We start from the raw sequence: 21,037 nt of genomic DNA on the forward strand, positions 1-21,037 counted from the left end.
ATAGATTCGTCCATACAATAAAATTCAGTACTGGATAAAAGTATATATTCATCGAAATTTAAAATAAGGGTAGACGACCAACGTCCGAAAACCACTACGAAGTAAGCCTTAAAAGGCAGTTGTAAATATACTCGTCCAGAAAATGTTGGACGAAATAATTGTACTCAAATACATTTGAAAAAAGGTCCTAAAAACAGTGGACCAAAACAAAGAAATAAAATGAACACTTTGAACAGATAGTTAAAAAGTCTTCAAGTAGCAGGGGCATCAGGCATTGGGGTCGTCCTAGGCAGGCTTAGTCGAGGCGTCGTCCTCAATGTTGATATCTTCAAAACTCGTCTGGAGAAAAGAACTAGCAGCACCCCATAATTGAAGGACGATAGAGCTGAAATCAACCTCGGGAAACTTCTCCTTTGCCTCCATGCGAAAATCTTCAAATTCGGCTGCATAGTTAGCGTCCAGAAGGTCGGTTAATTGCTTTAAAGCCCTAAATTCCTCCACAGCATCTTCCTTGGCCTTCTCAAGAGAATTGCTTAACTCGTCGGTCTTCTTTTGAAAGTGATTAAGACGAGTGTCTTTCTCTACTATGTCAGCTCTTAGCTCTTCAACGAGGTTCAGTAAACCCTTGGTTTCCTCCTTAGCCTTAGCCGCTGTTTCAGCCCAGCCTTTACAGTCATCCCTGACTTCCTGTATCCTCCTCTCCAATAAAAGCCTCGTCTTATCCAGCTCAGTAGCCTGCCTGGACGCGGCTATGAACTTGGACATAGCCTGCATAAGTGATTACGAATTTTCATATAAAGTAAAGGAAATAAGCGTATGACGAGGAAGATAAGAAAAAAAAAAACGAAGAGAAGTTTATATTAATTACCTTCAAAAGGTCGTGGACACCTAAGTGTTCAAACTCTCTCAAGGACATGTTATAGCATGCAGCCACGTCCTTGCCAGAAACTGCCTTCTCAAACCTCTCCCAGGCCAAGTCCTCACTCTCGAGGAGGTTTGAAGCAACTTCCATAGGAGGCTGGGACGAGGTAGGAACACCAGTTTTAGACGGAGGAGTATGGGTAGGCTCAGAAGACTCCACGTCAAGGATTTGGATGGACGGCGATTGAGACAGAGGAGGAACAGGGACAGCAGGAGTGACGACCCCAAGCTTGGATGACCTCCTATGCTTCGCTCTCTTCTCCTTCAGACGACTGGGGAGATTTTCAAGATTAATAGCCTTCGACAGGCTTCTCTTGTCACCGACAACAGGACGAGCCCGAGTTTCAACGTCTTGCCTATTGGCCTCGTCCACAACTCCCTTGCCTTTGTTCTCTTTCATAGTAGCCATTCCTGCAAAAAATAAATAAATCAACATATATGTACCTATGATGATATGATTATGGCGATGGCAAGACAAAAAAATGACGAGGAAATCTTAGGGCAAGAGCTTACGTCGACGGATTGTAATTTCGTGAGCTAGGGTTTCTAGAGAGGGTTCAGGGCCAAGTCCCCAAGTAGCAAGACGTTGAAGGGTAACCAAAGAATGGAAGTCCCTCTTTGGGTGAAGACGAGCTTTTTGAACACGTCCCAAGTAAAACTTGTTCAAAGACGGCTTTCTAACACCTACAGTAAGGACGAGGAGTTTAGTTAGTATAGAACGACATGCGATAAAGGTAATACTACAATAGTGATAAGCATACCTTCAGGACGAAGGTTCCCTAACTCTCCTGTATATGAGGCAAATGGATCCCTGCTCACCTCAATAGGGTGCCCTGCCCAAAAACTAGAGACAAAGAAAAACTCTGTCTTCCAATTCCTATCTGATGTGATCAACGATTTTATTATCCTACAATCTTTTCTCCTGGTTATAAATTGATAAAAGCCACGGGATTGGCTAATTTCGGAGGGTTTGTAGCGGAAAAGGAATTCGTCCACGGTAAGGGGACAATCCCCTTCAAAAACCTCTCTCCACAAAATTTGCATAGAAACGATGAGTCTCCATGCATTGGGATTGAACTGACACAGCCCTAAACCCAATCTGGTGAGCAACTCCCTAGCAAATGCATTGAGAGGCAACTTAAGACCTTCTAGAAGATAGGCCTCGTAAACTCCTATGCCAAAGTGAGGTTGGCAACACCACTCATCACGGACGGCCAACCTAGGATTTAGCCCATCTGAAATCTGATACCAGCTCCTAAGAGATGCTAATTTCTTCTCGTCTGTCTTAGCAGGAACCCCCACAGCACAGCTATAGATGGTCTCAACCTCATCCTTCTGAGTGGACGAGGGTGCATTGGAGGGACTAGCCCCAGACCCAGACGCCACTTTCGTCCTAAATTCCTCTTGGAAGACTTCCAGGGGAACCCCAGGAACCCCAGAAACGTACTCGTCTGTGGTGTTACCTCCACTACTACTGCTATTACTACTAGAGCCACTGTAACTAGTCGAGTTGTGGTATTCGTCTATCTCTCTATCAACACTATTACTAGACGAAGAAAAAACTTTAGACATTGTGGAAATTTAAAGGAAACCTAAAGATGAGTGTAGAGAAAATACCTGGCTCTAGACGAAGAAAAACTAGGGACGCTGGAATACTTCTAGATGAGGCGATGGACGAGAAATGTCAAACAAGAAAATTTGAAAAATGCAGAGGGTATGGGAGGAAATCTACTATTTATAGGCGTTGAAAAATGGAACCTGGAACGACGTGCTCAATCAGGAAGAACCACGTGGCAACTTTCTCGAAAACACAAATCGACACGACGGCTAACCAACATAGTGATGACACGTGGCACAATCCAAAGCCATGGGAACTCAACCAACAAGATCGAGACACGTGGGATGACATAATGAAACATGTGTTCAAAAACCAAGAGCTCTAGACGACCTTTGGACGAGGGGGCAACTGATAGGGTACGATAGAGCGCCTATCCTGAAGTCGTCCATAGAAGTCGTCCGTGACTCAGCCAGTATTGCAAGAACCCTGAAAAACCTTACCTATAACTACCTCGTCCAAACAGGTTGAACCTTGGATGAGGTCCGCATGACCAGGGAACGAGACGCCTCGTCCTAAGAGTTGATAAGCTCGTCCTGAAGGAAATTCGTCCGTAGGAGGAACGACCCCTATTTCTAAGACAAGTACGCTCAACAAGAAGATACTAGGACGAGGTTGTCACACTTAGGAAAATTTCCGAGTGTAATGTTACGACTCCTTATTACACAGATAACTTCCAGTAACCGTTGAGTGAGAAGTATATAACTCCTAAACGGTTATGGAAGTTATCTTTAAACCCTTACACCTCCTTGAATCCAGGGGAGGTTACAAGTGTGATAACCGTCTATTAGAACACTATATAAATGCTCATTCAGACAAAACAAAGGTACGCGAGATATTTCCCAAAAAGTTGGAACTCCGAAAATATAGAGAAAAACTAACTTTGCCATTGGAGGGTTCTTGGCCGGCAGCCCCGGTCACCTTTGATCGCTTTTCTTTCTTTTTCAGGCCATCAAAAGAGCAAGTAGTCCTTCCAAGTCTAGAGCATCTGGCCTACTGATTTTCTTCGTATTATCACTATATAAACCGGGTTTATAATACATTACATAATCTATTGTGATAAGATTCATGAAGTAATAGTTTACTACTACAAGACATTAAAGCAGCAAAATGTTTATTGTTTGAATTTATCTTTTTCAACCCGTTATGTGGTGATCAACAAATCATTGACTCATTAAAAAAATATTGTCACTAAAATTAAACATGAAATGTCTCTTTAGTTGCCATATAATGGGTTAAAGCAAGATAGTTTCAAATATGTTTAGAGTCTAACTTATTCTTCCAAGTTTTGGATCATTCATGTTTGTTAAAATTGCATTAGTTCAATTGAATGATTTTTTACTTTTATTAGTATAAAATTTGATAATTTGTATAGAAAATAAAACTTTTTAAGAATTTTAATATGAAAATGGTAAAAATAATTTTTATTAATTTTATGAAAGATTGCCATTAAACATAGTTTTAATTGAAAATATTGAACTTTTTTTTTTGTTGGGTGTGTGTATATATGTGTGTGGGGGTTGTCTTGATAAATATATTAATGCTGCAACTTGGCCCTTAAAACAAAAATTCCTAGCTCCGTGGACACAGTACACACAACCAAAATGGTGACCATGTCTATATTAATTTACCAGTCTGTCCCTGATCTGTCTTCTTCTTCTTCTTCTTTTTCTCCTAACTAATAATGAAGCTTCATCGTCTATAATTGAAAACTACGTAGAGAGATTACATTTCAAACAAGAAATGAAATAAGCATCTTGTGCTTGTCTTCAACCAGCTCCAAGAATCCACATGCTTTTCCCCTAATTATTCTCTTTCCTTTCTCTCTAATGGGATGCTACATTCATGTATATAACGATGCCTTGCAGTTTTTATTTTTTATTTTTTAAATCACACCATTCATTTGCAATAAATATATCTTCTTCTCTTTTTTCTTTTCTTTTTTTCTTTTTTCTCCTGTTTGATAAATTGTTACAACAAATAGAAAATGAGAATTTGAATCTGATTGTTCTTATAAATTAAATTAGGTTATGCCATTAAACTACAAATCCTTAGCATAAATATAAAATATCTATTATTCTTCGGAATGAAACCCCTTGCCCTCGTGCCCTTTCATTTTTGATTTTTTTGTGTCATTCTTTTTTTGGGCCGTGAATAAGTTTATTATATTAATATGTGCTTTCCAAAAGCAAAATATTACAATTAAGAAGTACAAAGTAATAAAGCTTTGTGGGGGAAAAAAGAAGAAAAGGAAGTGTATCAACGGTGATCAAGAGAATTAAAATACCAATTATCGAGTTATAAACCTGCCAAGATATATATTTCTTTAGTTTCATCATGGTGTCCCATATTGATTAAAATATGCATGTAGGTATAGTAGGATTAAAAGATTCCAATAATGAGTTCTTTGGCCTATATGCCTTTTTCCTCATAATTTTCTTCTTACCCCCATAAAAAAAAAAAAAAAAGAATAAATAACTTCTGGTTAATCATCATCATCATCATAACAAAATACAATGAAGTCAAATCGACGCTGGTTATTTTTTTTTGTTCGATATTGGTTTAAAACAATTAATGAAAGGCTTCAAATTGAGGACAAAAGCAACAAATGTACGTAATCATAATTAGGGTTATGATAATGACAATGTTGTTACAAAAATAAATAAAATAAAATAAAAATCTCCTAGCCGCGGTTGGTCAAGTTATTATTGATGATTAAAATAAACTAAAATTGGCTTACCTTTAATATTAATCCTCTTGAATATTTAAATGAAAACATTTTTATTTTTATATTGAGAAAATTTATACTATATGAGATTTTTTTTGCCAGTTGTTTTGTTTTGTTTTGTTTTTTTCTAGGTATTTGTCAAGGATAAGGAAACCCAAAAGATCATCAATCAACATAAAAATATAAAATGCTTGAATATTCTATGAGAAGACAAAAAGCTAAAGCTTATTCAGGTTAAACAATTATAAAGTTCTATAAACTCAATTGATAGTTTGACTCTATGAGAAGTGACAAGCCGTTACACTGGAGTGGGCTCATTATCGTGTGTGAACGATCGAGAAGTGATGTCCCATTTTTTATTTTCGTTAAACTCTGGTAGGGAAGAAGTTGATGCTAATCTCTTATGGGTCAATTTTATAATTTCATTGGCTAGGTGGCTGGCTACCTTGATTTAAAAATTTCAACCCATTGCCTTTCTTATCATGCCCCTTCCATGCTCGGAATGAGCTCCTAGAGGCTCAATCAACTACTTACACAAAGCCCATAGAATGATAAAAACAAAACTTTGAGTGGGGATCTCTTTTTGAAATAGGTGTAAAAATATGGAAAAGAAATCATTTAATGTGACAGTCTGACGAGACCTCATTTTCACAACATGTAAGACCATTTTGTAAGTGAATTCTATATTCTTTAAGATCAAGTAGGTGGTGTCTCGCAAAAGACGTCGTTTACATGTAAGACGATCTGACAAGTAAATTCTATATACTCTGTAAGACCAAGAAAGTAATGTCTCGCGAAAAGACCGACATGGAGGGACCTCGATCAAAAAAATAAATAAAAAATATTTCCGTTGGTTTTAGAGAAGTGGTCTAGTTGCAAAATTTGAGAGGCACCAAAGAAAATTGAAGAAAGAACACGTTATTATTCCTTCTCGCTTAAGTAACACGATTGTTCACACACTTGTACTAAAACTAGAGGCCGACCACGGGATTATGTTCGAAATGGAAATTGGGCCAATTAATTATGTTGCTATCATGCTATGTCACATTTACTTTTACGAAATAATACTCTTTATTTTTCTTTTCGCTGAAAAAAGTTAACAGGTCGGGTTGGTCATCACCGCCTCCAAACTGATGTAATACATGCTAGCTAAAATAAAAGATGTTTCCCAAAAAAAAAAAAAACTTGCGGATTTTAATATAATATTTTAGCCACTATAGGCCAAAACCATGCTTGATATAAAATGAGGAAATTGAATCCAGGAGGATTTCATTGAAAACATCAAGACGTGTGAGTTGAATTACAATACTTTTGATAGCATGAAATTATAAAACCACTTGCCCTTCAAGAAAAGTACCTAAATAGGACTAAAATCTCGTTGGAAACTTTTTTTTGCATAACCTAGTGAGATCCATTATTATAAGAGAAAAGAGTACATCGTTATTATACTTTAGAATATTGTATATATAGATTAGGGTTATAAATGAACTAGACGGTTTATAAACTGTTCAAGCTTGACTTGAAAAAAAAAACTTGTTTATGTTCGTTTGTTTAGAAAACAAGCTAAGTTCAAGCCTTAAGTTTATGCTCGATTGTCAAACGAGCCAAACTCAAGCATAAAAATGTGCTCATAAACAAGCTTGATTTATCTATATATAATATTATATTTTTATGTGTATGCTTTTTAAATTTTATTTATATAGATTTTAAAAAAAAAATTTATACAAGATAGAATTTATATTTTAGCCTAATCTAAGTGTATATGTGTGTGAAGTTCTCTTCTGGAGATTTGAACCCCGACTCTTACCCCCCACACTCCACAAACATTTATACTTGTAGAGTGACCACCGCACCAAGGGTGCGCGGTGGTTATATAAATTTAAAATTAGATTGTATAAGTTTGTCAATAGTTTTATATGATAATAAATTATTATTTGTAACTTATTAATGATATAAATAGTTTATTCGTAGGAAAATCGTGTAATTGTGAAGAGGTAAACCTTACTCTCTATTCTTCTCTTCATCCAACCTTCCAAACATAGTGTTTGATGGGAACGACGAGAAGGGCTCACAGACGGGTATAATGCTACAGACGACCTATACTCCCCCATGACGAGAGAAACATTGCCACGTCACTGACGATGATACCAAAATGATTCAATGCCGGCAGTAATACCTCGAGCGGTTACGACGCCAGCTGGGTAGACCGTTGGAAGCATATTAAAGACCCATTACTCGGCCAGGAGCACCATTAAGCCAGGAATTAATGCCACAACGACTAGACACCAAAAAAGGTATATAAAGCCTTTGCACCACCCACATAAGGGGCAGAAAAACACAATTATATGAAAAACAAAGCGATTCCTGTATAAAACTCTATTTTCTTTTGTGCTAACTTTGGCATCGGAGGTGTTGTGGCAGGCACCGCACCGGTGACCGAGTAAAGAAGCTTCTATCTTATTCGCAGGAGTGATACAGTCATCACCTGGACGAACCCTCCTCAACTGACGATATTCTGCTTCATCAGTTTGGCGCCGTCTGTAGGGACAACGTTCTCGTACTACGATCCGAAAGCGCAGTTCCTACCAACTTCAATATCCAGATGGAGTCCAACCAAGACTCAGCAGCCTTGGCTCAGCAAGTTCAAGCTCTTGTGGCCACTGTGGAAGAGCTCACCAGATAAAATGAAGAAATGAGACAAAAACTTCAACAGGAAGAGAACCAATCGAGAGTGGTCCAAGAAGATGAAGGAGATAGCCACGAGAGAACTGACCGACGAAGGACCATCACTCCGGAGGAACAGCATTCTGATCTCCTCCAGGAAATGAGAAAGGAGATGAATGAGCTGAAAAATGTCATCAAGGAGAAGACGGATTGGAGCCTAGATAGGATGGTCAGGGCAACAGATTCACCCTTTACCATGGCAGTTTTAGAACGGCCAATACCAGCAAAGTTTCGGTTACCTCAGCTCGAACCCTTTGACGGACTCAAGGACCCCCAAGATCACCTTAATACCTTCAAGACGACACTGGGTCTTCAACAGCCCCCTGACGAGATAATGTGTCGTTCCTTCCCTACCACGCTAAAGGGGGCTGGTAGGGAATGGTTCACGAGGCTGCCCACCTCATCTATTGACAGCTTCGAACAGTTAAGTAGCGCCTTCCTGCGCCATTTCGTCGGAGGGCAACGTCCTAAGAGACCCGCGGATCACCTGCTCACTATTAAGCAAGGGGAGAAGGAGACCTTGCGCTCGTACGTGAAGCGCTTCACTCGAGAGACCCTAGAAGTGGACGATGCAGACGACAAAGTACAGCTGACGACATTTAAGGCAAGGCTTAGGTCTCGGGAATTCGTCGTCTCGTTGGCAAAGAATCTGCCTCGGACGATGGCAGAGATGCTCTTGAAAGCGCAAAAATACATGAATGCCGAGGACGCGCTGGCAGCCATTATGGACGAGAGCAGGTCAAAAAAGGAGGGAAGGCACGAAGACGAACGTAGGGGGTAAAAGAGGGAACGTCCGAACCGTCGGGGAAGTGACGTAGACAAATGAAAGGATGAAAAGACGCCACGAACGGTAAAATTTACCCCTCTGATTATGCCTATTGACAAAATTTTGACACAGATCCAGGATCAACACTACCTTCAGTGGCCAAGGCCTTTACATTCATCTCCTAACGTGCGGGACAAGAACAAATACTGCTGATTCCATAAGGATCATGGCCATTACGCGGAGGATTGCCGAGACCTGAAAGGACAAATAGAAGAGTTGATACAGAAAGGAAAATTGCAGAAGTATGTAAAGAAGGGAGAACCCAGCAGGTTTAGAGATGAAGGCAAGGGCCAGCGCGAGTATTCGTCAAAAAATGGGGTCAGCACTTCTCAACTACCACAAGACGTGATTGGAGAAATACACACGATTGCAGGAGGGCCACCGACGGGAGGGTCGTGCAAGTCCCTCAAGAAAGCATGCCAGAGGTAAGTGAATAGCGTCCATATGCAGCCCCCATTCAAGCAGAGATGAACAAACCATGACATATCTTTCAACGAAGAAAATGCCCGAGGAGTAAGGCAGCCACACAACGACTCCCTAGTTATAACACTCACGATCGAGGGATTTAATACCAAGAGGATACTTATAGATAATGGCAGTTCCGCAGACATTATGTACCTGCCAGCCTTCCAGCAACTGAAACTTGATCCCAGGAGGCTACGTCCCTTCGACTCCCCTCTCGTCAGCTTCAGCGGGGACAAGGTATACCCCAGGGGCATAGTAACACTAAAAGTCACGATAGGAACATACCCAAAGCAACAAACACGTCAGTTGGACTTTCTGGTAGTAGACTGCCCGTCGGCGTACAATGTAATCATTGGTAGACCTACGCTCAACAGATGGAAGGCGATCACGTCCACATATTGCTTAAAGGTGAAATTACCAACTGAGGATAGTGTTGGCGAAGTTAAAGGAGATCAAGTCCTGGCTAGGGAATGCCACCAGGCTGTAGTGGCCACAAAGAAGAGTCACACATGGACGATAGAGAAGGAGAAAGAAGACAAAGCATAGGCTTTGGAAGCCGTCGAGCTCGTTGAGGGGGAAACCGCGAAGATGACGAGGATAGGGACAGCACTAAGCCCCGAAATGAGAACGAAGCTCATTCAATTCCTTAGGAAAAACCAGGACGTCTTCGCATGGAGTCATGAGGATATGCCCGGCATATCACGACAAGTGATTCAGCACAAATTAAACGTAGATCCCGAAAAAAAACCCATCCAACAGAGGCGTCGCGTCTTTGCCCTCGAGCGAAGCCAGGCGATCAACGACGAAGTTAACAAGTTGTTGCAGGCAGACTTCATCAGGGAAGTGTATTATCCCGAGTGGGTTGCCAACGTCGTGCTGGTAAAGAAAGCAAACGGGAAATGGAGAATGTGTGTAGATTTCACGGATCTAAACAAGGCATGCCCAAAGGATAGTTTCCCCTTGCCTAGGATAGACCAGCTGGTGGATTCCACGGCCGGACATAAAATCCTGACGTTCATGGATGCCTTTTCAGGATACAACCAAATAAAGATGGCTGAGGAAGATCAAGAAAAAACCGCCTTCATCACGAGCCAGGAGCTCTACTGCTATAAGGTAATGCCTTTTGGACTGAAGAACACGGGGGCAACGTACCAAAGATTAGTAAACAAAATGTTCAGCAAGCAAATCGGCAGGAACATGGAGGTATATGTGGATGACATGCTCGTCAAGAGCAAAAAGGAACTGGCACACCTGGACGACTTGGAAGAAACATTTAACACCCTCAGGAGATATCAAATGAAGTTGAATCCCAGCAAGTGTGTTTTCGAGGTAGCATTAGGGAAATTCTTGGGATTCATGGTGTCTCAAAGAGGGATAGAGGCAAATCCGGAGAAGGTACAAGCAATACTAGACATGACATCACCGAAGTCCATCAAAGATGTCCAGAAGCTCACGGGGCGGATCGCTGCACTAAATAGGTTCGTCTCCAAAGCAACGGACAAATGCCTCCCCTTTTTTAAGACGTTGAAGCAAGCTTTCGCCTGGACTGACGAATGCGAAGCTGCATTTCAAGAGCTAAAACGCTACCTAAGCAATCCACCCCTACTAAGTCCGTCAAAGGAAGGGGAAAGCCTCTACCTATACCTGGCAGCGTCAGCCACAGCCGTCAGCGCAGCCCTGATCAGAGAGGAAGACAAGAAACAGCTGCCAGTTTATTACATAAGCCAAGCCTTCCAGGGAGCAGAAGCCAAGTACCCCAGGATTGAAAAAATTGCATTCGCTTTAATAGTAGCTTCACGGAAGCTGCGACCATACTTTGAAGCACACCCAATATTGGTAATGATGGACCAACCGATCAGGAAATCCATGAACAAGCCAGAGGCAGCCGGGAGAATGGTTCAATGGGCAGTGGAACTTAGCCAGTTTGACACCGAGTACCTTCCTAGAACTGCCATCAAAGCCCAAGCTTTAGCAGATTTCATTGCCGAGATCACCCCTAACGACGATGACAACCGCGAAGATGCTACAGAACAATGGATGATCCAGACTGACGGATCATCAGCCCAAAAAAGGGGGGGAGTAGGGATCGTTATAACAACTCCCGACGGAGAAAAACTCAGATATGGGGTTCAACTTAAGTTCCCAACCACCAATAACGAAGTAGAGTACGAAGGAATATTAACAGGGCTGAGACTAGGGAAGGCAATCGGAGCAAAAAACCTGGTCGTCCAAAGTGACTCGAAGCTAGTAATAGCACAGATCAGAAAGGAGTACGAAGCAAAAGAGGAAAGAATGCAGAAATACCTCAAGATAGCAAAGCATTTGGCCCGGGAATTTGACAAACTGGAGTTCGTGCAGATCCCAAGAGGCCAGAATATGGAAGCAGACGAGATTGCGAAAATAGCATCGTCAGAAGAGGAACCAGCATGCGCGGAGCTGACCATGGAAATACAAGAACGTCCCAGCATCGAAGAAATCTCGATATTCACAATCCAGAGAATAAACAGTTGGATGGCGCCAATCATATCCTTCCTCCAAGACGGGCACCTCCCCCAGGATCCCAAAGACGCCAGGAAAATCAAGCAGAGAGCAACCAGATTCACCATTCTGAATGATCGACTATACAAAAGAGGTTATTCCCTACCATACTTGAAGTATGTCGACGAGGACGAAGCCAGGTAGATCTTAGAAGAAATACACGAAGGTGTGTGCGGGAACCACGCTGGCCCCAGATCCTTGGCGAGCAAAGTCATCCAAACAGGTTATTTCTGGCCAACTGTCCAAGCGGACGCATCGCAACTCGTCAAAAATTGTGACAAGTGTCAGAGATTTGGGAACATCCAACGACTCCCGGCGGAGAAATTGACGACCATATCATCCCCGTGGCCATTTGCACAATGGGGAATCGACATCGTCGGACCACTACCCCCGAGAAAAGGACAGGTAAGATTCCTACTCGTTGCAATTGATTACTTTACAAAGTGGGTCGGAGCCGAGGCAACGACATCCATCACCGAAGCACGAATCCAGAGCTTCGTGTGGAAAAGTATCATCTGCAGGTTCGGGATCCCACGGACGATTGTCACGGACAATGGGCGGCAATTTGATAACCAAGGCTTCAGAGATTTCTGCTCCGGCCTCGGCATCAAAAATCAGCTCTCATCCCCTGGGCATCCACAGGCGAACGGGCAGACAGAAGTAACGAATCGGACATTACTCCAGATAATTAAAACCAAGCTGGACGACGTGAAGGGTGCCTGGCCAGAAGAATTACCCAACGTGTTATGGGCCTACAGAACCACGGCGAGAACTCCGACAGGCGAAACCCCATTCAGGCTTACATATGGCACTGAAGCAGTAATCCCAGTCGAAGTAGGAGTAACCAGCATCAGACGAGAAGCATTCCACGATGAAAACAATGACCAGCAGTTATGAGTAAACCTGGACTGCCTGGACGAGGTAAGAGACAGAGCCTCGGACAGGATGGCGCAATACCAGAAGAAAATGACCGAGTACTACAATAGAAGGGTGAGGCTCAGGCGACTCCACATTGGCGACCTCGTCCTGCGGAAGGTGACGACAACAACTAGAAACTCCACCCAAGGAAAGCTCGGCCCCATATGGGAAGGACCATACCGAGTCACTCATTACTCCATGCAAGGCAGTTATCACCTGGAAACCTTGGACGGGAAAGTGCTTCCTCGACCATGGAACATTGAGCATTTAAAGAAGTACCATCAAAAGGTGTAACAAGCTAATGTATTCACTTTTCTGAAAATAATAAAAGCATTGCCTACCCAATACAGTCGTGCTAACAGGCCAGTCCACATTACTGACGAGACACAAAGAATGTCTCCCAAAAATCTAAGTAATAAAATTCCGCATCGACGAATGTACATTACTGACGAGACACAAAGAATGTCTCCCAAAAATCTAAGTAATAAGATTCCGTATCGACGGATGTATATTACTGACGAGACACAAAGAATGTCTCCAAAAAATCCCTAAGTAATGAGATCCTGCACTGACGGATGTGCATCACTGACGAGACAGAAAGATTGTCTCAAAAAGTCTAAGTGAAAGGATTCCGCAATAACGGATGTATATTACTGATTAAGTGATTGCTTTAAGTAAAGGCAACAAAACATGTAGTATCCTCAAAATATGAATAAAATTGAAGATAACAAAGCAAGTAGCTACGAAACCAAGAGATTACTTTGAAACGAAAGTAGCATTCACAAAATACGAATAAAATTGTTCTCAAATTAAAGCCCAAAATACAAAGGGCGCGCCCAAAAAAAAAAACAGAAAATATAACAAGTTTCATTCGTCGTCTCTTTCATCAACAGGAGGAACTTCCGCTGGGGCACTAGCATCAGGAGCCGATTGCTGCGCGGCCTCGTCAGCAGACATCTCTTTATCCACCTCCTCCATATCCAACGTCTCCAAGTTTACTCCAGAGGGGTGCTTGATCAGGTATCTCCGCAGCAGCTCGAATCCTTTGAAGTACCAGCTGAAGAGGACAGAGTTGTACTCTTCAGTTTGCTGGAAGCCCTCTATGGCCCTCACAGTAACTCCCTTTAGCCTCTCCCGAGCAGAAGCAAGTTGTTCGTCCTTCTCTAGAACCAACTGCCGCTCAGTTTTGAGGTCGTCCTGAAGCTTCCTGGCCTCTTCCTTTGCAGTATTGGCCTCACCCATGGCAGTTATAAGCTCCTTCTTCAGCTTTGAATTATCCATCTCCAAGACCGATATCTACGATAAAGCAGACTCGACCTTGGCCTTTTCCCTAGCTAAATACTCGGAGGAAAGATGAATACTCTCCCCCAACACCTGTAGAACGCACAGGGAGGTCACATTCAAAAAAAAAAAAGAAAAAGGAAATGGACGGGCATATGAAGCAAAAATGACACAAGGGCATTACCTGGACTAGCTTGTGCAAATGACGATCCACGAGGTCCTTTGTCGATGAGCCTGAAAAGACCCTCAAGTCCTCTACCGTCACAACCTCACGAGCCCTGTCCACAGCTAGTTTCTCGTCGTCCCAGATTAATGACGAACGAGAATCAACCTTCTCCTTCCCCTTGTCTAAAGTTCACTGCTTCTTAGAAGCAGGAGTGGGGATCTCCTCGATAGAGGCAGCGGGAGAGGCAGACCTCGTCGTGTCAGTCCCGGAGGCAAGATGTGTGACAGAAGCCGCAGAAGTAACCGGAGGGCCCTTCCCGGTAATGCGTACCACCTTCTTCCCAAGGTGGGACACAGGTTCGTCCTTTTTGGCTCTCATCTTGTCATACGTGCCTTTGTTAAATTTGGTCGTCATCTCTGCAGGAAAGAAACATACATGTGAAAGAAACATACATGAGAAAGAAATACACGAGGAGAACATTACTTTTTTTGCCCTCAATCCTGAGGTTGCGCAAGACAAAAGCAGAAGGTTCTGGGTCGAGGCAATAGAACGCGAGAGTTCGCGGATCCACCAGGTCGTCCCAATCCTCAATCGTCCGCGCGTACTCGATCGCCTTCTCTACACGTTCCTTATACCTGCTCTTGAGCTTAGGGCGCCTTTTTACTGCGCAAAACAATGAACAGAGAAGTTAAAAACTAGAAAAAATCAAGTTCAACGAAACTCGGTTGACGGGAATAAGTAATGACGCACCTAAGGTTGGGGTCCTCCACTGACGAGATAGCCTCGGGAGTTCACCCCAAACCCCTCCAGAGGGGGTTTCAAAATCGTCCCCCGACACAAAGAAGAACCGGGACTTCCAGTACCTGAAAGACGAGGGTAGATTTCGGACGATCCTGGTCCTCTTTTCCCATGGGACTAGCTCATAGTACCCGAACTCTTTAGACTCCTTTAGACGGTACAAATAGGTGAGCTCGTCCACCCTAAGCTCTCCACCATCCGTAGCGGCCAGCCATATCCCTATACAGCTGACCAGTATTCTCCAGGAATTAGGCATAAGCTGCCTCGGAGCAATACCGTAACGTTCTAACAACTCCATGAAAAAAGGATGGACCGGGAGCCTCAACTCGCAGATAAAGGAAGACTCATAAAAACAAACCTCCCCAGGAAAGGAATGACAAGCCCGATCCTCCTTGGTGGGCAAACGAACCCTAACCCGCTCCGGGAACTGAAATCTATCCCTAAATCGACCTAGAGTCTCGGAATCCAGCCCACATACCTCTCTAAGGGCATGGAAAGCCCTGACCTCCCGAAAGGAAGAGACGGCAGTGTCTCCCCCCACTGGGTCGTCACTAGACGACAACTCGGTCTCGAGCTCACTAGTCCTCACCTCAGACATCTCTACCCACTCCCTTAACAAATTCCCCAACCAATTGACGGACAGACGAAGCAACGGCAAAAAATTGGCCACCATTACTCCCAAACCGTTACCATCTGAAACAAAACCCTCAAGGCTCGGAAAAACACCTACAAACCCTCCTAAGTGCGCAAAAAGGAAAGAAACTTAAGGACAAATGGTCCAAACCTCAGAACTATCTATCATAGAAAGACCGAAAAAGCTTTAAAAAAAAAAAAGAAAGAAAGAGGGAGAAAAAGGGGGTATCAGAATTTCATTATTAAAAAAAAAAAAAGGGAAAAAGAAAGGAAAGATCGAAAGGGGAAGGACATACCTCGGACGGAGAAGATAGAGAACCCTGCCTCGCACCAACTTTGGAAAAATGGAGAATGCGCGCCGGTTTACAGAAGAAATGAAAGAGATAGGAAAGGTCAGAGCACAAACAGGGAATTTTAGGAGATGAAAAACAAAAAAGAAAAGGAAATGAGGGAGTTTTTAAACGAAGCCCAGGAAAACCGTAAATCGGCGGGAAACCCAAGGGTCGCACAAAAGAAACAGTAACTGCACCCACCAGTAAGCGCCATGTGGCAACAACCAGAATGGTGCCGCCACTACACCTTTATTACAGCACGAAATCCCAAAAGTCGCCTGCGGCTCAAACGATCCGCATTCTGTGGACGACGTGTTCGAACGATCCGCATTCTGTGGACGACGTGTTCGAACGATTCGCATTCTGTGGACAACGTGACATGTCACATCGACCACATGATCCGGGGGCATCTGATGGGAACGACGAGAAGGGCTCACGGATGGGTATAATGCTACAGACGACCTATACTCCCCCATGACGAGAGAAACATTGTCACGTCACTGACGATGATACCAAAATGATTCAATGCTGGTAGTAATACCTCGAGCGGTTACGACACCAGCTGGGTAGACCGTTGGAAGCATATTAAAGACCCATTACTCGGCCAGGAGCACCATTAAGCTAGGAATTAATGCCACAACGACTAGACACCAAAAAAGGTATATAAAGCCTTTGCACCACCCACATAAGGGGCAGAAAAACACAATTATATGAAAAACAAAGCGATTCCTTTATAAAACTCTATTTTCTTTTGTGCTAACTTTGGCATCGGAGGTGTTGTGGCAGGCACCGCACCGGTGACCGAGTAAAGAAGCTTCTATCTTATTCGCAGGAGTGATACAGTCATCACCTGGACGAACCCTCCTCAATTGACGATATTCTGCTTCATCAGTGTTAAAGATAAATGTTAAAGAAATCACAATATGAGGAAAATGAGTAATAAAAAAAACAAAAAACAAAAAAATCTAACTGATTGTCTTGAGACATTGTAAAATGGTAGGAAAAAAACTACTTTTTTTTTAGTCTATTAAAGGAGGAAGACTAGCAATATAGAATGGTTCCCCCATCATCTACAAATCACCAAATTATTCTTTATTTATCATAGAAGTAGTCTGCTAGCTTTGTCTCTTAAGTCTTAAGAGTAGGCTCAAAAGTTGATCCTTCAGGAGTGTAAAATTGAAATTTCATGCACTTGTACTAGAATTTCAATTGAGATTATCTTGAAGTGTTTTGTACTATCTTCTTCGATTCATTCAACTAATTAAGTACTAGAAATTTATTTATATTGATTGACTTGCATTACTCTATAGTGCTCTCATCACACGCACTTCGCGCGTGCAATGAGGTTTTTTTTTTTTTTTTGTGGTTGTAGCAAAAAAAAATCTATGTTTTTTAGGCAATGTTTTAGTGGAAGTTAGGGTTATATTTTTACCAGATTGTCCTTTAGTTTTGTCTCTACTTAGACATAGGGATGTAGGGGTATTTTAGAACAAAAAAATTCGGTCCAAACAGAGAAAGCCTCTTAAATAGTAGTATAGATATCTGTATAATAATCTTTATCTATAATATTATTTAAGGGGCTTCTCCTATTTGGATTCCTCATTTTTTTAGTTAAAAAATGTCCATATACCCCTATGTTTAAATAGAGATATAACTACAAGACAATCTGGTAAAAATGCAACTCTAACTCCCACTAAAATATTGCCTAAAAAATAGGACTACTTTCTTGTTAATTTTCAAATTACTTTATCAACTTATAAATTAGATTTTCAAAATAAAATTATATATTTAAATTAAAAAAATACATTTTTTTTTACAAAATAGGACCACTAAAAAAGAACCTCATTGCATGCGCTTTGCGCATGTGATGAAGCTAGTTAGTATTATTGTGTTTCCAAAATTCTCTTAATTGAGACAATATCAAACCCATCCATTTGAAAATATAATTTAAAATGAGGAATTTTTTTTAGTAAAATTAGCAATTAGTTTCAATAACATAGCCCCAGTCTTAGAGCTAAAGGAAAAAAATAAATGCATAAATTTGATCTAAACCAAAACATTAACTTCAGAGATATAACTATATTTTTTTCTCTTTTTTTTTGTTTTTGTTTATTGAGATAAAAAGATGATAAGTTGCTAACTATAGAAAGTGGCATTTATAAAATAAAAATAAGAGAAAGCGGTGTCAAACCTAGTCAAAATCAAGAGCAAATTTACCAATTCACCCGATTGTAAAAACTACAAAATATTGCTTAGGACCTAGGTAACAATACTCAAACAAAAAACAAATTAAGAAACAGAAGTATGACACAGAAATTGAAGTCCCCCCCCCCCCCTTTTTCCACCTTCTCACTTATCAACTCCTCACAGTAATAACTCTGAAGAGCAAACAAAGGACTAGGATATTGAGTGCTTTCTTGCCCTAGGGCTTGTAGATGAAGGTGAGCGTCTTGCAACTATTGTGAGAGTTGGGTTGACTTGACCTTCCTGGGGTGAGGTCATTGTCGTGTTTGTGTTTGGCTTTTCATGTAGCTTTCCCACCTTAGGGTAGTAACTAGTAAGGAGGATAATGGCTGAGGAGCTTGAAGAGCTATGGAAGAAGCTATCTTTCACGGAAGAGGAGGCTGAAGACATTGAGCTTGGGAGTGGTAGTACTAGAGTAGCAATAAAACGAGGAAAAAATTGTGTTGTCCTGAAGGTTCTATCACACAGAAGTATTAGTCTAGACACCTTGAGAAAGAGCTTGAGGATGATGTGGAAACTAAATAAGGGAATGCAAATGTTCGAGATAGAGGAGGATCTTTTCTTGGTGGAGTTTGGAGATGGAAAGGACAAGAAGAAAGTCCTTGACATAAGCCCTAGGAGCTATGAGAAACAACTAGTGTTAATCCAAGATTTTGAGGCAGAGCTAACCCCAAAGGAGATAGAACTGAAATGGTCCCCCTTTTGGGTTCAGATGTTTAATCTTCCTTTGAAGTGTAGAACAAGGGAGACAAGGGTAGCAATTGGTCGTAAATTAGGGGAGGTTTTGGAAGTGGACGTCCCTGAATCAAGAGTTCAATGGGCAAAATGTCTTCGAGTGAAAATCTGGATAGATGTTACAAGACGACTTGTGAGAGGGAAAATGGTCACCATAGAAGGAGGAGAGAGTAGGTGGATTAATTTCAAATACGAGTGGCTCCCAAATTTTTGCTACAATTGTGGTATGCTTAGCCATGCTCTTAGAGATTGCCCAAATAGCTCTGAAAATCTTCTACAAAAAAACAACAACTTGCAAGACGGGGTTTGGTTGAGAGGATAACCGATTAGAAGAGGCACCAAGGACTCCTCCAGACCGAGTATGGATGGAGATTCAGAAGGTAAAGGGTTGCCAGCGCTAGATAGGAGAAAGGGACAACGTAGCCTTGCGCGTCCGGAGTAGAAGGTGCGGCAGGTAGCATTCACGTGCCTAGGCTGACTACTAAGGGTGACGCTAGCCCTACTTGGGATGTTACAAAATCAAACTCCCTAAAGCACCTGACAGGAGAGTTGCATAAAGAGGGAAAGGTCAACGTGGAGGAAGGAAAAACAGACGATAAGGGAATACAAATTAGTGAAAACCCCAAAACCTACAAGCAACCCAGTCCAAATCACCTAAGGGCATTTAATGGGAGAAAGTAACATGCCATGTGAATGAGCCAAATTTTAAATTTGAGGTGATGCCAAACCAGACTTTATGAAAACACAAGACAAGCCTAAGTAAACCCGATGGTATGCAAGGTCCAATGGCTATGCTGTTTGACTCAAAAGTGGGCTAGACTGCAGAAAGACTAGGCCTAAAGAGCGGACATTGAAAACGCTTGATAAGGGAAGGGAAAGGAAAGTTAATACACCCCGTGAGGGCCTTGGCCCAACAAACCATAAACGCGAAGGCCCAATACCGCTACAAGATCTGGATCCAAATGCACTTGACCAAAAAAGAAGAAAAGGAAAGAATCAGAATAAGGTTACCCTAGAGGATAAGGAGCAGATGGATGGTGATGAGGCGGTGGCTGCAACGCAGCACCGCCGAGCCCAATGAATCTTATAGCTTGGAACTGCTGAGGTTTGGGGTCAACCTTGGTGGTTCAAACCCTTATTGACGAGGTGAGGTCTAGGGAACCCCTGCTGGTCTTTCTCGCCAAAACTAAGGTTAGTGTGAGTAGGATAAAAGGAATCCAGTTAAAACTAAACTACACGCAGAGCATCGTCGTTCCATATGATGACAGAAGCATCGGCCTTGCCTTACTGTGGAAAAAGGGTGCGAAGGTGAGCTTCAAGAGTTGTTCGAACTCTCACATAGATGTGGTTATCTGCGAAGGCCCATCATCAACCCTATGGCGGGCTACGGGTTTCTACGGTCAGCCCGAAACCGAGAAAAGGTTCATTTCGTAGCAACTATTGGAAGTCCTGAAAGCCTAATGCGATATGCCGTGGATCGTATTCGGGAATTTTAACGAGATTGCTTATCCACATGGAAAATCAGAAGGCTCGAATAGAGATGGAAAGCAAATGGAAGGCTTTCGAGATTACTTAGGTCGGTGTGGCTTGTTTGATTTGGGTTATGTGGGTCAGCAGTTCACTTGGTGTAACGGGCGCCTTGGAAATCAAAGAACGAAGCTCAGGCTTTACAGGATAGTGAGGAATGAAGATTGGCTGTGGATGTACCCCAAGTCAAGTGTGCATAACTTCTCGATGTCAATTTTCGACCACTGTATGTTGATTCTCGCCCTTAATCTTAGTCAACCAAGGAAGCCCGTGAAGAAGCAATTAGTGTTCGAGGCCATGTGGACGAGGGAGGAAGGGTGCAGGGATGTTGTTGAATCGGCTTGGGACCCACTTTGGTGCGATTTAGGGTTAACAATCACGGATAAGCTGAAGCGGTGTCTGGAACAATTGCAGAGGTGGAATATGAGGGTTTTTGGGAATGTGAACAAAGTGCTTCAATAGAAACAATCCAACCTCCAACAACTTGAGGCCACAGAATGCACCAACGAGAAGGCAAAGGAGATTCAAAAATTGAGGGCAAAGATAAATGAGACCTTACTTAGGGAGGAGATTATGTGGAATCAAT

General features: G+C 42.2%; 3 protein-coding genes across 3 annotated transcripts; all 3 read left to right on the forward strand.

The window, feature by feature from the left end:
• The first annotated feature begins 8,322 nt into the window (after nt 1-8,322).
• LOC142612413 (uncharacterized) lies at nt 8,323-8,769 on the forward strand. Its single transcript, XM_075784511.1, has one exon. It carries the CDS (start codon nt 8,323-8,325, stop codon nt 8,767-8,769), a length of 447 nt encoding a protein of 148 aa, XP_075640626.1.
• Nucleotides 8,770-18,514: 9,745 nt separating this feature from the next.
• On the forward strand, nt 18,515-19,246 carry LOC142612414 (uncharacterized protein At4g02000-like). Its single transcript, XM_075784512.1, has one exon. The coding sequence runs from the start codon at nt 18,515-18,517 to the stop codon at nt 19,244-19,246; it is 732 nt and encodes a 243-aa protein (XP_075640627.1).
• Nucleotides 19,247-20,391: 1,145 nt separating this feature from the next.
• Nucleotides 20,392-20,913, forward strand: LOC142612415 (uncharacterized). Its single transcript, XM_075784513.1, has one exon. It carries the CDS (start codon nt 20,392-20,394, stop codon nt 20,911-20,913), a length of 522 nt encoding a protein of 173 aa, XP_075640628.1.
• Nucleotides 20,914-21,037: the final 124 nt, after the last annotated feature.

The sequence above is a fragment of the Castanea sativa genome, chromosome 10, assembly GCF_040712315.1.
Source record: "Castanea sativa cultivar Marrone di Chiusa Pesio chromosome 10, ASM4071231v1".
NCBI lineage: Eukaryota > Viridiplantae > Streptophyta > Magnoliopsida > Fagales > Fagaceae > Castanea > Castanea sativa.